The 18,267-nt window shown below is 39.6% G+C and overlaps 1 protein-coding gene across 1 annotated transcript; it reads right to left on the reverse strand.

The window, feature by feature from the left end:
• Window positions 1-313: 313 nt before the first annotated feature.
• On the reverse strand, window positions 314-6,720 carry LOC127681595 (endogenous retrovirus group K member 13-1 Env polyprotein-like). The gene is made up of 2 exons (XM_052177989.1): window positions 6,333-6,720; window positions 314-3,366 (listed from the first exon to the last, which is right to left on the reverse strand). Exon 2 carries the CDS (start codon window positions 2,612-2,614, stop codon window positions 1,610-1,612), a length of 1,005 nt encoding a protein of 334 aa, XP_052033949.1. The 5' UTR covers window positions 2,615-3,366; window positions 6,333-6,720; the 3' UTR covers window positions 314-1,609.
• Between the last annotated feature and the right edge of the window lie 11,547 nt (window positions 6,721-18,267).

Raw genomic sequence — 18,267 nt, forward strand, 5'->3', positions numbered from 1 at the left:
TACCAAAATCTCTCTTAACATGGAACAATTGTCCTACAAGAAAAGTGTCTGGGTCTTCTATAACTGGAATGGGCACAAACATGGGTAGATGAACTACCAAGGCAGTATCGTTGCCGCCATCCCAACATTCTGATAGATAGCATTGTGTGTGGGTACTGTTACAATCTAGGTGATCACTAGACACATCGGTACTAATAAAGAAGAAAAAGGGTGGTTTGAAGAAGTCTGACTGCCCTTCTGTTAATGTTTCTAACAGCAGATATATTATAAAAGAAAAAATCTTGAGGTAAAAGCATTTTTGTAAATTGACAAGATCTAATCATACCATGACCATGTATTCTGTGCTCCTGTTTGTTCCCCCACTTTTATAATTAAACATGCTATCAGGTGAGAGTATTAAAGGCTGTCAGCCAGGCCTGGGGGAACTGTCCAGCTTTAATAGCTGTGAGTGCCTGTACTATCATAGCGGCCTGTCTCTGTTGGACAAACCTATCCTACAGATACACCGCACGCAAGCAAATGCTATTAAAATCATGAGAACAGCAAGGACTCTAAGTCCTGCCCACTCCTTCAGATGATACACCGCTGGACTGATCCATGATAACAGTCCTTCAGCCAAAGACACATCCACTGGAGTGGAATTCACAGCCATGATAGCCATATGGAGTTGGTCCATCAGGGTGTCAAATTCACCAGTCCAATTTCCTAAAAGATACTTAAACATTTGTTTAGACAAATTAGTAGCTCTTGTAAAATTTTCATATTGAATGTTGGTAGTGCATAAACTAGAATACTTCCACTGACATCCCACTTCGGCTAGCTGCCACAAGGTCTTAATTTTTTCTTGTACTAAATCAATTCTTTGGTTTATAACCATTAAGCCTCTTTTCAGTTGACCATAAAGGCACACTTGTACATCAATTGTATGAGCAACACTAGATGACAGATTACTCAGGGCATGAGCCCTTTGGCAATTTGTAAAAGGATTAAAAGCATAATCTATAAGTTGATCATTGTCAGCTCTGCTAACTGAGCTGAGCCCATGTGTTTTTATAGCCACCTGTTGATTATAAACAAGATATCTAGCTCTTCCTTCAGAAAAGCCATTTATGAAAATGATGTCCCAAGGTGAATCATGGCTATATGCACATATATTGATTTTTTAAATTAGAAATATGAGTATCAACCATCTGCAAAAGCTAATTAAGTCCTTTAGAATCAACATCATAATGCGGTACATCAAGAACAAATCTTTATAATTTGATGTATACAAAAATGTAAAATTGTTTTTTAAGCCATTACCTTTTTGATGATATGAATAATAAACGTGCTTGTATGTCTGGATGTTTCTATATATCCTCTTTGGGATACACACTTTATGTGTCTTGTCCCAAAGTGTCCTTCCAGGCACCTTTTTAAAGATTAAATTATAGATAAGTATATTGTAGCTGTCTTCAGACACACCAGAAGAGGGCAAATTCTATGCCGTCCTTAGGGGTGCAAGAGCCGAGCAGTCCAATGCTTGTAAGATTATTATAACATGGATACCCAGATCTCTGGGGAGGCGCCTTGATTAATAGCTGCAAGTGCTTGAGCAATCATAACCTTGTCACGTTTTTGTTGAGATCTGATTTTGCAGACCAGCCAAAGCGTGAACACGCATCCACAGCTTAAGACTGCGCCAAATAGACTCACCCCCCACCCACTCCTTAAAGTAAGAAAAAGCTGAAGTGGTCCAGGAAGAGAGTCCCTCTGTCAGCGACAGGTCCACTCGAGTCGAATTGATAGCCAACACTGCTGCCTGCAAGGATTCGAGTGTTTCATCGAAGCCTTGAGACCAATTTCCTGCAAGATATAATGACAATTGCCTAGACAAATTCGCCGCGTGGCTAAAATTTTCATACTGTACACTGGTAATGCAGAGCGCACTCAGTTTTCTTTCACATCCCAATTGAGCAAGTTGAAAAAGAATATTTAGTCTTTCTTCCACCAGATCGAGGCATTGGTTACTAATCGTTATCCCGCCCTTTAGCTGAACACTAGCAGAAGTATGGACATTGACAGCATCCGCCACTTTGGCCGACAATTGGTTCAGGGCTCTGTCTGTATGAACTTTGGTTACCATAGCAATCCCAGCAGTTGTAGCATCAACTGCACTAACAGAGATGGCCACAACAATAGCTGCAGTGATACCGAAATCTCTTTTCTGTCTGAGCAGGGATAATGTAGAAGGGACTTCCACGGGGACAGGAATCCACCGCGGAACCCTGGCTACCATGGCACGGGTAGCCCACTCTGAATCCCAACACTGTGACATCCAACAAGTGTCATTGGAACACTTCTCAAATGACTTATTTGAGAGAATAAACAAGAAAGGGGGATAGACGCATACCGGGATAGGTGGGTAGTCAATTTGATTCACCAGGGTTTTATTGAATCTAGTGATTTCTATGGTAGAATTAGTATATTTTTGTGTAATTCTATCCTTTCCCGGAATAGCAGCACTTAATCCCCGGAACTGAAAAAATTTTGAAGCACCAGTAAAAGAGGCCTTTCCAGCAGCTCCTCCTCGGATAAAAGCCAAGGAATTAAGATCTGAACAGCTAGCTGCCATTAACTCCACAAAGTACCCACTTACGGAACGGGTGCATTCTAATGTCCTGTATAAAGAGTCCCTGTTTCATAGCGAATTCTTCCTCTTGGTCTACCATCATATTGGGGGAAAAGGAAAAGGTTTTAGTTTGGTCTGCCCAACGAGTAATAGAGGATTGACAATCAGACCAGGGTGGAATTATCCCTTCGTCCTCCCAACTACAATGGGGAGCTATCCTGGGTTGACGAGGACGCTCCTTGTTTAGAAAATTGGGCGATAGAAATGTGCCATTAATCCAGATTGCCTCTTGCCAGAAGACCCGTTTTGTAACTGTTTTAACTGGGTTAGAGGTATCCCGGGTCTGCCTCAGCCAGCCTCCCTTCGGCTTGTCAAACATTCCCAAGGCCCGGCCCGTGAGCTTGATGCATTCTCCTGCCCCATCAAATTCAAAACAGAGAGAACCTCGCTCTAGTAGAGAGCGACTCTCCCCTAAAGGTGCTCGGGTGGGATCATAGGGCAAGTATGGCAATTCTAAGGTTTTGTTAGTTGTAAAAAACTTTGGGAAAACAACTGCATCATGACGGACAGGTATTGGCTTTGGAAAGGCCGACAAGATAGCCCATCTGTATTCTCCCAATATATTAGGAACCCAAATCCAAAGAGACAGCACAAGGGCCAGGAGTAGTTTCTGTGGGATCCGTCCAGGTGTCATCTTCAGGTGTCAGAATTCTCCGCGTCAGTCGCTCCAGCAGCCAGAATGGATTATCTTCCCCCTGTGGGAAAACACAAACAGCTCCCCTGGATCTTATTAAAATAGGATCCGGGCCTTTCCATTGACCAGACAACACATCTTTCCATTTGACCATTTCTTTTGGCCTATCAGGTTCTGAACAGTGTGGGTCAGTGGCAGTATGGCCCTGGTCATCAATCGTCCCACACAAAACCTGCATCTGAGAGGCAGTGTAGGGAACGATCAGTGATGCAAGATTTTTTCCAAAAAATTGTAGGCATTGTTGTATCCCTAGAAGGGCCAATTTAGCAATTGCAGTAGGATAATGATCAATAGATTTTGTTGGTGAAGCTCTAGGATGTACCCACAACAGGGGACTTTCCTGCCAAAGCAGGCCTGTAGGCTGCAATAATGTAGACAAAATGTATAAAACAATTTTCTCTCTTTCCTTGTAATGAAACAATATTGTGTCTTGTAACCCTTGTTCTATTCTTTTGAGGGCTACTTTAGCCTCCTGTGTTAATATTTGGGGTGAATCTAAGGCCAAATTTTAATGTCTTTCTAATTTCTATATAGCCTTATTAATGTTTTATGGCTCTAAGTTTAAAACTTTATTCTGAACCACATCTGAGTGAATCTGTTAAAAATGTTCTTTTGGCCATAACTCTCTAGGTGAAGCCTGTAAGATAAGGCCAGACCTATACCCATGAATCTTGCCAGGAGTAGCCTGTAACCAGACCCCACTGTATGAAGGTCAAGTAAGAAAAGGAACCTGTAATATCAAAGCATAACTGCAATTTTTTGAAAGCAAAACCCAGTTTTAAACAATCTTTTCTCCTTAAAATAATAGCAAACACATTATTTTCATATTGCAAAGTTGGTCTATCAGCTCGTATGTTTGTTTGATTGTATGACAATGTAATTTATTGAAGAGACATTACTTTAAGTCTTATTTTTATAAGTCTGAGTTCTAGGAAAAGAATCACATAAAACATTATGTCAATTTAGGAATATCTTAAAGACCTAATTTTCTTGGCTTCTGTCATGTCACGTGTTGCTTAAGATAGCTTTAACCTTAAATTGTTAGTTTTAAACTTACCTTTTATTACCCTCTTTATATTTTTTAAATCATGTCCAATAACTTATGAGTCATTACTCTATAGTCAAGGCATGTAAAACATTTATACCTTTAAGACCAATTAGAAATAAGGATGAAGCGATTACACAAATCTCATTAATTTAAACCAAATATATATATTTTTCAAGCTGTAATTTTAGGGGAATAAAACACCTTGAACCCAACCATCACCATGGTAGAAATTTTTTCAGGAGAATTAACCATTAAGTTTGAGGCTGTTGGCCTCTTAAAAGTAGCTTTTTTTTCTCCAGCTATGTTTAACTCATAGATAAGAATGTGAAGTATCTTTAATCATCTTCTTCTGTGTAAATTGCATACTGGCAGGATTGCCAGCAGATCACGCCCTTTTTTACCATTTTATTTTTTCTTTTTAACACATAACATAAACACAACAATCATTCAGCCACTCAAACAATAGACAACATGAATTGACACACATATAGACAAGTTTGGTGCACCAAAGATACACAACAGACAGAAATGGAACTTGATGTCCCAAAAAGATCTCAAATACCTTAACCAGAACTAAGAATATCTCCATAAGGATTCAGAGAGAAAATAGGACGTCTCCCATTTTCTTCTGTTTCCTGGAGAGTTTTGAAATTAGCTTTTAACCATTATAATTATTATTATAATTATTATTATTATTATCATTATATTATTATTAGTAATAGTATCATTATTATTACACTATTTGATTCTATATCCTGTACATGGAAAAACTGCTTTCCAGAAACCTGCCTTTTCTCTTGTTTAAGAGTTAGCTTCTTATCTTCTTTTTTCTTCTGGGAGTTCTGCCGGAGAAGGAAGGAAAGAAATAGAGGCAACCCTTGATAGTTATTGTATAGTGTCTTGCTTTTTTAACCCATATTAAGTTTATAAAAAGAGAGAAAGGTTTAAAAAATGTGAGACACGGTATCTTGGCCATGCCCAAGTAGAGAGGTAGGAGGGGGAGGAGAGCCCAGGAATTTCTTTGTCCAGTCATTTTAACTGCCTTTGACTTGTAAAGAATAAATTTTTCTCCAGAGAATTTAGCTCGGGTAGGCTGCATAAATTCCTCAGGTGTGATCCAGCCTTCCGTGGAAGATTCAGAGTACTTTTTAAATTTTTCTTTTAAATCTCGTAGCTCCTTTAAGAAATAGCAAGCCCGGGCAGGCCCGCCCCAGCCCCCAAACTTCTGGGCAAAAGTAACGCCCCCAAAGTGCGGGAGGGGAAAGGGGGAAGGGTGCTCTGAGGGAATGCCTCTGCCGCTTGGCGGGAATTCGCCCTTTGTTTCTGAATCTCTTTGTTCTCTTACATACCGCAGTCTCTAACTTGCCTATGATAGCCTGAATTTCTTTTTCGCTGTGGGAAATCTTTAGATTCTGTTTGTCTCAAGCCCCTGAGGCTAGGATATAGCGACCCTCTCCTGTCTTTCTTTTCAAAACGGGCTTAATTAACCAGGCAGATTAATAAGGTGCCTGTCGCTTTAAAAACAGGCGCGAGAACTTCTTACTTAAAATTCCCACAGTTCTCAACCGCTGAGTTCACTCTTAGCTGATTACTATGTAAATCCTCTTTTCTTTTGTTCCACTGCACGAACTCTTCCCGCTCTGTTTACTTTGCAGGGCGGAGCTAACTAGCCACCATCTCCTCAGTCCTTTATCCTACAGATGGGAGACCCGTGGCCTGTATTATAGATTAAATTTTATTTTGTAATATAAGACTCGTCCCAAACACCCGGAACTTTAAACTCGTCCCAAAAACCAGGAACTTTAAACTCGTCCCAAACACCGGGAACTTTAAACTCACTCGTCCCAAACACCGGGAACTTTTAACCTCACTCGTCCCAAACACCGGGAACTTTTAACCCCCAACTCCTGGGTACTTACCAGCGCGCTGAACTTTCACCCCGACCATTAACAGGTTCTGAAGACTCCGTTTACGGGCCACCAATTATGTCACGTCCACCTTCGCCAGCAAAGATTACGCGACACAAGGAGTTTCTTCCTGTAATGGTTTATTCGGGAAACCTTGACTTAAGTTTATTCTTGTATTGGCGGCCCGGGCTCTCTCCCAGCCTCACCTTAAGTACCCTTGCTAGCCTCATTTGCCCCGGGAGATAACCATCCGTATTCTCATAGGTGAACTCAGTGAGTTCTTCATTAGCATGTAAGTGAGATAAGGAATGCAGCACACTGCGCATGTGTACCAGTGATTTACTACCAGGGAGCAGCATGTGGCCAGCGCCATCTTGTAACAGAGAAGAACAAAGGGTGGCTCACTACACAAAACATACCTGAAGATATTTTTGAATCATGGACTCACTAGTTAGCCCATGAATGCCTATTTCTCTCTTTTACAGAAAATGATGGACTAGAGCTTACTACATAGAACAGGCTGGCTAGGTATACTGTGTAACCCAGGGTAGCCTAGAACTTACAGAAATCCACCTGCCTCTGCGTTCCAGATACTATTGAGATGCCAAAGCTTTTAATTTTATACTCTACTTTAGAAAACTTGACCTAAGTTTGAAGTCACATAAATTAACAGGTTGGTACCTAACATTAGTTTCTTAGTTGCCTGGAAACAAAACCTGAGCCATACTACAGTCTCTACACTAATCCTCAAGAAAACCAGAGTTCACAGGTTACATCCTCAACAAGACCAGACTTGCCAGATTATTTCCCCACAAACCTGAACCCCAAGGTTACAAGACCACTCCCTGTCTATCAACCACCAATGCAGAGGTGAGCAGAAGTTAAGTTCATAATATTACTCCCTTCACCAGCCAATTACAATAGCTTTGCAATTAGATGTTTCCTCATGACTCCTTGCTTGCTGTTTACTATAAAGCATTGCCCCAATAGATATTCGGGATTCAAACCATCCTACATCATGATGGTACATTGAGAAGGGGCCTGAACTAGCCCAAATAAAATAAAGAACCTGTGTGAGTTATATCAGATCATCTCCTGTCTCTTTTGGGGGGATCACTAACATTTCCCTGGGTCAAACCTACAATCAATGTTGCAAACTGTCACTACCTGCCTTGAAGTAGCTTTTGATACAAAAATCAATTCCTTGCTTTTGAGAGATTACATCATTGCCACTACAACTTGCTTTCAGGTCACTGCAGTCTAGAATATCTCAAGATCCTTAAGTTTCCTTATCTCAGTATTTTCAGGATCCTTTGTGTAGGTCTCAATTCCTTCATTATTGTCTTATTCTATCAATTATAAAGTAATTTTGGATCCCAGATACAAGATGCAATAAGACATTCTCCCTGTTACTCTGGCCAGTTATATTAGCTCAATTCTCATGAGCTGTATTTTGTTTTAAATTTATTCTCATACAAAAAATGTCAAAGGCAGGGAACCTCAATCTTACCCCTTAATATAAGCAGGTGAAATACTTTGATGGACTTCAATATGAGGAATAAATTTAAAATGAGAAGAACCTGGGTGGGTGAAGAAATACTGTCAAGTGCTTTTCTGCACAAATTCATCCATTTTATCAATATGGCTAACTGTCTGGCTGAATATATATTGTGTGTGTTTGGTTTATTCATTTAATGAATGTAATAACACTGTCCCTCTTTTTAGACATACCAGAAGAGAACTTGGGATCCCACTACTGATGATTGTGAGTCACCATGTTGTTGCTGGGAATTGAACTCAGGCCTTCTGGAAAGGAAGTCAGTGCTCTCATCTGCTGAGCCAACTCTCCAGACTTGGGTATATTTTAAGATGGATTATTACTTTCTTTGCCATCGCAATTCTTCTGCCTTGGTTTGTTAAGGGCTTGGATTATCATTACCCAATTCCATCATCTGCATGCATTAATTTTGCATTCACACATTTTTTGTTGTTGTTGTTGTGTGTGAGGGACCTAGACTCTGAAACATGCCAGGCAGGCACTGTAGCTCTGAACTATATCCCGACACCATTTGTTTTTCTATTGAGAAAGGCTAGCTTCTGTAGACCACATTTGACTATGAATTCTTTAAACCCCTCCTGCCTTGCTTTTGAAAGGTGAAAATTACATGTATGGTCTACCAAGCCTGGCTTGCTAAATTTCCATGATCCTATGTTAAACCAATATTTGAAACCTGAAGGATTTATAACTCTCAACCAAATCTTGATTCTTCTTGATCATTTTTATAACTGGTTAGAAAAAAAACAGGGATGGAATTTTAGAAGCAGCATAATGGGAACACTGTGGCTTAAGCTGGGGAGAGGTTTAGTATATGGGATTTCATTTGTCTATTCTTCCAACAATATAAATAGTACAACATGAATTTGTGTACTCTATATATAACCTTTGCCTAGCAGGTGCATTTCCCAATAAATACATTATTTTAACATTTTTTGTGAACCCTCATGATGGATTCCGGGGACTCAGGTTTTCTAGATATGCATACTTGCACAAGGACACAGAACTTTCCTGTTCCTGAATTATTCTACAATATTAACATCACCCAGTAATTAAACCCTAAGTTTGAAATGATAAAATTTTTAAAGAAGCTCATCTTATGGGCTGATCTGTTCCCATCTGAAACACTCTGTAGCTTCTAAGGTATCTAAGACTGCATCTGCGTGCCTGCATGCAGGGACAATGAGAGGTTGAAGCTCTTGTTCTGAAGTAGAAAAACATAGACAATAGTTTCAGTCATGCCCCATTTGTTTGAGTTGAGCACACACCATGTTTGCATTACTGTAGTTAATATCCCAGCACCTTTATATGCATGTCCAAGGAACACACCCCTCTACAAACCATTCACCAGCAGCCTCAAAAAAACAGGACTTATACAGGACTGCTTATACAGGACTGCTTATACAGGACTAGACATACTTTAATCTCTGAAGAAGAGTTTCCATTTCTCTGACCCCAGTAATAATCAGCTATAGTCAATTTCTCTTCAAGTGTCTGAGTAAACATATCTGACCTATTCAGCTTGATCTGGCTTGGATAGTGTAAATTGAATTCTTTTCATTATTTTGCAAATCTATGTGAACCCATATGTTCATTTCACTAAATTAAAGTTCACAAACCTGAACATATCTGGCCCAGACACATACTACATTGCATAGTCCCTCGGCCTTTCATTCCTGAGTCCATCCAGAGCAGTCTTTGTCACTGTAAATGGACCTGTCCAGAAATCCCATGTTTATAAATGTCTTGGGCCAGTCACAGTGCTTCATTGAGAACACCCTGGAACAAACATTCTCTTTTAAGAAAAGATTCAGGCATGGTGGTGCACATATTTAATCTCCACACTCCAGATGCTGTAGAGGAAAGGGACTAATGATAAGCCTGTAAAAGAGAGCCCCAGGACATCAGGTCCAGAGCTGCATGACCAGCCGGGCTCTGAAGTAGACAACAAAGGAGAGGAAGGAGATTGAGATCAGTTGTAAAGCCAACATCCTCCTGTCTTCAGTTTGTGGAGAGACACCCCACTGAAGTGGAAACTTAAGGTTCTTTGGAAAGTCAGATGTATTGCATGGTGTTTTGCTGGGGTAAACTCATGAAGGATTGTTTCACTGAAGTGGAAACAGGCAAGAGGCTAAGGAAGTCTTGTGAAGGAATGTTTAGCTGAAGTAGACACATTTGAGCAGAGGTTCTGCTAAAGCCAGAAGGGGAAAAACACATAATGAATGTTTATTTGCTAATGTTACCTGTATGTTGGTCTGCCTTACATTGCCTACTTGAGCTTTTTATCTGAACTCCAGAGAATGTTTATTTTTTGGTTCTCCAGACAGATTTTCTCCTGTTTCTTTGTGTGTTATTTGTTTTTCTGGACAGGATTTCTCTGTGCCCTTGGCTGTCATGAAACTTGCACTATGGAGCAGGCTGTCCTTGAACTCAAAGTTCTGCCTGTCTCTGTCTCCTAAATGCTGGAATGAAAGGCGTGGGTCACCCATGGCTAGCTGTGCTACCACTTTTTGCCTTCATGGTTTTAATGCCAAAATATTCCCATCTAAGACATGAAACCTCTCCAAAGGCCCCTCCTTCCCAGAGACCATGTGCAATTACAACCATACCTTGTGAGAATACATCTGGGTGGGAAAGGGTCACCAGGAAGTATTAAGTCTCAGTTCATGTTTCAATGATGAATAAATAGCCTGTGCTCAACTCTTCAGGAACTTTGTTGTAAAAATCATTTGTGTATTTCTACAATACTTTTGATCATTCATATCTCAAATAAGTGACATAGAACTTTTACATTTCTACAAAACCTTAATAGCACTGGAGCAGGGCAGATATCACGTCTCTATGCTATTTTGACTTTGTCCCTGTCAATATCTACACAAGGTAACTTGTCATGGTTTGTTTTCTGTGCTCCTACTTTAAGAGGCTAACCCTCATATTTTCATGATTCATTCACTCCATGGTGCCTTCTTTTCTTCACTTCTTTTAATTTTCTCTCCTAAGAGCCCAAGCTTGGGAACCAAAGTCCCAAACATCTCTGTTCTATCCACCTACTTGCTGTAGGCATCTTTATTCAGCCAATAGTTTTAAATTAAGGTGAAAGTTTACATAGCATCATTGGGTTTAAGTGAAGATTTCCTCCTCCTTAATGCCAACCAGCCTTTTGGGGCAGTACTTAGCTTTACAATACACAGTAACAGACAAAACCTCAACGCTGGACCTCAGAGAAATAAAAGAAATACCAAGTTTCCAAGCTACCCTCGGTCTCCATTCATCTTGTTTATTTTTGGCTAGAACAATTAAGGGAATCTATGAAATGGCATCATCAGGCAGTAATAACAAATGGTGGTCACCTGTGTATGTATTTTAGGAGTAGGGTGTATATTAGCACAGCTTCAGGAGCCATTCCCAAGGTATTGTTGTAACTCAACAGACCCCTCAGGGTCTGAGCTCCGGGGTGCAACCCCTCAGCACACAGCTTGAAGAAAGATTGATGCAATAGCATGAGGTTTATTGTTCCATGTTTGTGGAGTCACTCATCCTTGCAGGGAAAGTTACCCCAAATGCAGAAAGCAAGCATGCACATACCCACATATGTGGGGTTGCTCATCCACACAGGCAGAGTCAAGCCCAGACAAAGAAAGCTTACATCTTTTATACCCTATTTGCAAGGGGGGCTGGATTACTATGAGTAGTACATTTTAAAATTTATAGGTCAAGAGGGATTTTTGAATTTAGATTGTTGACAGATTGAGGCATTCCCTGGGACCCAGTAGGATTTACATTCTCCTGAAACTATCAAACAGAGGTTCACGTTCTCCTGTGGCAAGCTTAAGATAAGATCTTAATCATTTAAATCAAACTATTAGATTTTCCGTGCCACAATTTGTCTGGTATATAACTGATTTTCTTGCCTGACATATATTTTAATTACAAATATGGATCAATTAGAGTCTTTAGCTTGTGATTGAATTGTAAACTGCAACTAATAGAACATTGGCACTTTAACTTTTTTTTAATTCTTCTGTAATATTAGAGCATTCCCATAATTCTGAAGAATAAAAGTTTTTTAAAATAATCTATTTTCTTTAAAGTCAATATCAAGAGTATTAATTTTACATACAAATTCTGACTTTCAGTTCTTACATATGAATGCATGACAGTACAGCTTTTAATGTATTTGTAAAGAGTATTGCTCTAAATTTTATCTTTTATAAGTCTAATTTCCACGATAAGAATTACATAAAATGGTGCACTGGGAGGCAGATTGGGAGGACACAGCTTGCTCTGGTGGGTCCGGCCCCACAGAGCTTAGGTTCCAGTCCTGAGGCCTCTGGCGGGAACCTTCAGATCTCCACTTCAGGATCCAGAACAGCCTGGGCTACAACACCACATCTCCAGGCCCTGCAATAGGTCAGAGGGGCACCAGAGAGACTGGCTGGGAGGAGTCAGTGTGCTCTGGTGAGCCCAGTAGGGAGCCTTCAGGTGTCTGCTTTGGGATCTCAACAGCCTGGGCCACAGCACTCAGTCTCCAGGAAGTGCAAGAGGCCTGTTGTGCACCGGGAGGCAGACAGGGAGGACACAGCTTGCTCAGGTGGGTCCCACCCCACAGAGCTTAGGTTCCAGTCCTGAGGCCTCAGGCGGGAGCCTTCAGATCTCTGCTTCGGGATCCAGAACAACCTGGGCTACAACACCACATCTCCAAGCCCTGCAAGAGGCCAGAGGGGCACCCAGGAAGCCATCTGGGAGGAGTCAGTGTGCTCTGGTGGGTCTAGCAGGCCCCAGTGTGGAGCCTTCAGGTGTGGGCTTCAGGATCTGAACAGCCTGGGCCACAGCACCCTGTCTCCAGGCAGTGCAGGAGGTCAGCTGTGCACCAGAGGCCAGCTGGGAAGAGGCAGCTTGCACTGCTGAGTCCAGCATTGACAACAAGACCAACTAACACCAGTGAGATCTAGATGAAAAAAGGCAAACACTAACAGAAATCAAGGCAATATGGCAGCATCTGAACCCAATTCTCCTTTAACAGCATGTCCTCAATACCCCATCACACCAGAAAAACAAGATTTGGATTTAAAATCACTGGTCATGATGCTGGTACAGGAACATATGAAGGGCATACTTAAACAAATTCAGGAGAAAATGGATCAAAAGTTAGAAGCCCTTAGAAGGGAAACACAAAAATCATTGAAAGAATTTCAGGAGAATACAAAAGCCAATAAGGAGGAAACACAAAAATCAATTAAAGAAATACGGGAGAACTTTGGTCAACAGCCTGAGGTCATAAAAGAGGAAACACAAAAATCTCTTAAAGAATTACAGGAAAACACAAACAAGCAAGTGAAGGAGCTAAGCAAAACCATCCAGATTCTAAAATCAGAAGTAGAAACAACTAAGAAAACTCAAAGGAAGACAACTTTGGAGATAGAAAACCTTGGGAAGAAATCAGGGGACATAGATGCAAATATCAACAACAGAATACAAGAGATAGAAGAAAGAATTTCAGATGCTGAAGAAACCATAGAAACCATAGACTCAACAGTTAAAGAAAATGCAAAATGCAAAATGCAAAAAGTTTGTAACCCAAAACATCCAGGAAATCCAGGACACAATGAGAAGACCAAACCTAAGGATTATAGGGATAGATGAGAGTGAAGATTTACAACTTAAAGGGCCAGCAAATATCTTCAATAAAATTATGGAAGAAACCTTCCCTAACCTAAAGAAAGAGATGGCCATGAATATACAAGAAGCCTACAGAACTCCAAACAGACTGGACCAGAACAGACATACCTCCCATCACATAATAATCAAAACTCCAAATGTACTAAACAAAGAAAGAATATTAAAGGCAGTAAGAGAAAAAGGCCAAGTAACATATAAAGGAAGACCTATAAGAATTACACCAGACTTTTCACCTGAGACTATGAAAGTTAGAAGATCCTGGACAGATCTCATGCAGACTCTAAGAGAACACAAATGCCAGCCAAAACTATTATACCTAGCAAAACTCTCAATCACCATAGATGGAGAAACTAAGATATTCCATGACAAAACCAAGTTTACCCAATATCTATCCACAAACCCAGCCCTACAAAGGATAATAGGAGGAAAACACCAATACAAGGAGGAAAACTTCACCCTGGAAAAAGCAAGATAGTAACCTTTCATCAAACCCAAAAGAAGATAACCAATCAAATTTTTAAAATGACATAAAAAATGACAGGAAGTAATAATCACTATCCATTAATATCTCTTAACATCAATGGGCTCAATGCCACAACAAAAAGACATAGACTAACCGACTGGATATGTAAACAGGACCCTACATTTTTCTGCATACAGGAAACACACCTGTATGTGTCAAAGACAAACACTAATTTAGAGTAAAAGGCTGGAAGACAATTTTACAAGCAAATGGTCTCAGGAAATAAGCTGGAGTAGCCATTCTAATATCAGATAAAATTGACTTCCAACCGAAAGTCATCAAAAGAGACTCTAAGGGACACTTCTTGCTGGCCAAAGGAAAAATACAACAAGAAGAACTCTCAATCCTGATCATCTATGCTCCAAATGCAAGGGCACCCTCATTCATAAAAGAAACTTTACTAAAGCTCAAAGCACACATTGCACCTAACACAATAATTGTGGGTGACTTCAGCACTGCACTTTCCTCAATGGACCCATCAGGAAAACATAAACTGAACAGGGACACTGTAAAACTAATTGAAGCTTTGGACCAATTAGATTTAACAGATATATATAGAACATTTTATCCTAAAGCAAAAGAATATACCTTTTTCTTAGCACCTCATGGTACCTTCTCCAAAATCGACCATATAATTGGTCACAAGAAGGACCTCAACAAATGTAAGAAGATCGAACTAATCCCATGCCTCCTACCAGATCACTATGGAGTAAATGTGGTCTTCGATAGCAACAAAAACAACAGAAAACTCACATACATGTGGAAACTGAACAATATTCTACTCAATGATACGTTGGTCAAGGAAGAAATAAAGAAATTAAAGACTTTTTTATTTTTTTTAATTTATTGGTATATTTATTTACATTTCAAATGATTTCCCCTTTTCTGGCTTTTTAGAACGTAATGAAAATGAAGACACAACATACCCAAATCTATGGGACACAATGAAAGCAGTGCTAAGAGGAAAACTTATAGCCTTGAGTGCCTCCAAAAAGAAAATGGAGAGCGCATACACTAACAGCTTAATGACACACCTGAAAGCCCTGGAACAAAAAGAAGCTATTTCGCCCCGGAGGAGTAGAAGGCAGGAAATCATCAAACTCAGGGCCGAAACCAATCAAGTAGAAACAAAGAGAACCATACAAAGAATCAACAAAACGAGGAGCTGGTTCTTTTAGAAAATCAACAAAATAGATAAACCCTTAGCTAGACTAACCAAAGGACACAGAGACAGTATACAGATTAAGAAACTTAGAAATGAAAAGGGAGATATAACAACAGAAACTGAGGAAATTCAAAAATTCATTAGATCATACTACAAAATCCTATACTCAACATAACTGGAGGATCTGGAGAAAATGGACAGTTTCCTAGACAGATATTTGACACCAAAACTAAATCAGGATCAAATAGATCATCTAAACAGTCCCATAATACCCAAAGAAATAAAAAGGGTCATAGAAAGTCTCCCAACCAAAAAAAAGCATGGGACCAGAAGGACGGGGCTTCAGTGCAGAATTCTATCAGGCCTTCATAGAAGACCTAACACCAATACTCTTCAAACTATTCCACAAAATTGAAACAGAAGGAACTCTACCCAACTCGTTCTATGAAGCCACAATTACGCTGATAGCAAAACCACACAAAGATCCAACAAAGAAAGAGAACTTCAGGCCAATTTCCCTTATGAATATTGATACAAAAATACTTAATAAAATTCTTGCCAACTGAATCCAAGAACACATCAAAATGATCATCAACCATGATCAAGTAGGCTTCATTCCAGGGATTTAGGGATGGTTCAATATAAGGAAATCCATAAATGCTATCCCCTACATAAAAAAAAAAAAAACTCAAAGAAAAAACCATATGATCATCCCATTAGATGCAGAAAAAGCATATGACAAAATTCAGCATCCTTTCATGCTAAAAGTCTTGGAAAGAACAGGAATTCAAGGCCCATACCTAAACATAGTTAAAGCAATGTACAGCAAACCAGTAGGCAACATCAAACTAAATGGAGAGAAACTTGAAGCAATCCCACTAAAATCAGGGACTAGACAAGGCTGTCCTCTCTCTCCATATCTTTTCAATATAGTACTTGAAGTTCTAGCTAGAACAATTAGACAACCTAAGGAGGTCAAGGAGATACAAATTGGAAAGGAAGAAGTCAAATATTCACTATTTGGAGATGACAAGAAAGTCTACTTAAGTGACCCGAAAACCTCCATCAGAGAACTCCTACAGCTGATAAACAACTTCTGCAAAGTGGCTGGTTATAAAATCAACTCAAGCAAATCAGTTGCCTTCCTATACTCAAAGGATAAGCAGGCTGAGAAAGAAGTTTGGGAAATGACACCCTTCACAATAGCCACAAACAATATAAAGTATCTTGGCATGACTCTAACCAAACAAATGAAAGATCTATACGACATGAACTTCAGGTCTCTGAAGAAGGAAATCGAAGAAGACCTCAGAAAATGGAAAAATCTGCCATGCTTCTGGATTGGCAGGATTAATATAGTTAAAATGGCCATCTTGCCAAAAGTGATCTACAGATTCAATGCAATCCCCATTTGTTAATTCTTGATCTTAGAGCGTAAGCTATTGGTGTTCTATTCTGGAACTTTTTCCCCTGTGCCCATGTCCTCAAGGGTCTTCCCCAGTTTCTTTTCAATTAGTGTCAGTGTGTCAGGTTTTATGTGGAAGTCCTTGATCCATTTGGAGTTGAGCTTAGTAGAAGGAGATAAGAATGGATCAATTCGCATTCTTCTGCATGCTGAACTCCAGTTGAACCAGCACCATTTGTTGAAAAGACTATCTTGTTTCCACTGGATGCTTTCAGCTCCTTTCTTGAAGATCAAGTGACCATTGGTGTGTTGGGTCATTTCTGGGTCTTCAATCCAATTCCATTGATCCTCTTGTCTGACATTGTACCAATATCATGCAGTTTTTATCACTATTGCTCTGTAGTAAAGTTTAAAGTCTTGGATACTGAATCCCCCTGAAGTTCTTTTACTGTTGAGAATAGTTTTTGCTATCCTGGGTTTTTTGTTATTCCAGATGAATTTGAGAATTGCTCTTTCTAACTCTATGAAGAACTGGGTTGGGATTTTTATGGGGATAGCATTGAAATCTGTAGATTGCCTTTGGCAAGATGGCAATTTTAACTATATTAATCCTGCCAATCCACGAGTATGGATGATTTTTCAATTTTCTGAGATCTTCTTTGAGTTTCTTCTTCAGAGATCTGAAGTACTTGTCATATAGATCTTTCACTTGTTTAGTTAGAGTCACCCCAAGATACTTTATGCTGTTTGTGGCTATTGTGAAGGGTGCCATTTTCCTAATTTCTTTCTCAGTCTGCTTATCCTTTGAGTATATAAAGGCTACTGATTTGCTTGCATTGATTTTGTAGCCAGCCACTTTGCTGAAGTTGTTTATCAGTGGTAGGCGTTCTCTAGTAGAGTTTTTTGGGTCACTTAAGTATACTATCATATAATCTGCAAATAGTGATAGTTTGACTTCTTCATTTCCAATTTGTATCCCTTTGACCTCCTTATGTTGTCGAATTGCTCTAGCTAGGACTTCAAGAACTATATTGAAAAGATATGGAGAGAGGGGGCAGCCTTGTCTAGTCCCTGATTTTAGTGGGATTGCTTCAAGTTTCTCTCCATTTAGTTTGATGTTTGCTACCGGTTTGCTGTATATTGCTTTTACTATGTTTAGATATGGGCCTTGAATTCCTCTCCTTTCTAAGACTTTTAGCATGAAATGATGCTGAATTTAGTCAAATGCTTTTTCACCATCTAATGAAATGATCATGTAGGTTTTTTTTTTGAGTTTGTTTATGTAGTGGATTGCATTTATGGATTTCCTTATAATGAACCATCCCTTCATCCCTGGGATGAAGCCTATTTGATCCTGGTTGATGATCGTTTTGATGTGTTCTTGGTTTCGGTTGGCAAGAATTTTATTGAGTATTTTTGTATTGATATTCAAAAGGGAAATTGGCCTGAAATTCTCTTTATTAATTGGATCTTTGTGTGGTTTTGTTATCAGTGTAATAGTGGCTTCATAGAAGGAGTTGGGTAGTGTTCCTGCTGTTTCTATTTGGTAGAATCATTTGAAGAGTATTGGTGTTAAGTCTTCTTTGAAGGTCTGATAGAATTCTGCACTGAAACCATCGG

This window comes from Apodemus sylvaticus, chromosome 3 (assembly GCF_947179515.1).
Source record: "Apodemus sylvaticus chromosome 3, mApoSyl1.1, whole genome shotgun sequence".
Classification (NCBI taxonomy): domain Eukaryota; kingdom Metazoa; phylum Chordata; class Mammalia; order Rodentia; family Muridae; genus Apodemus; species Apodemus sylvaticus.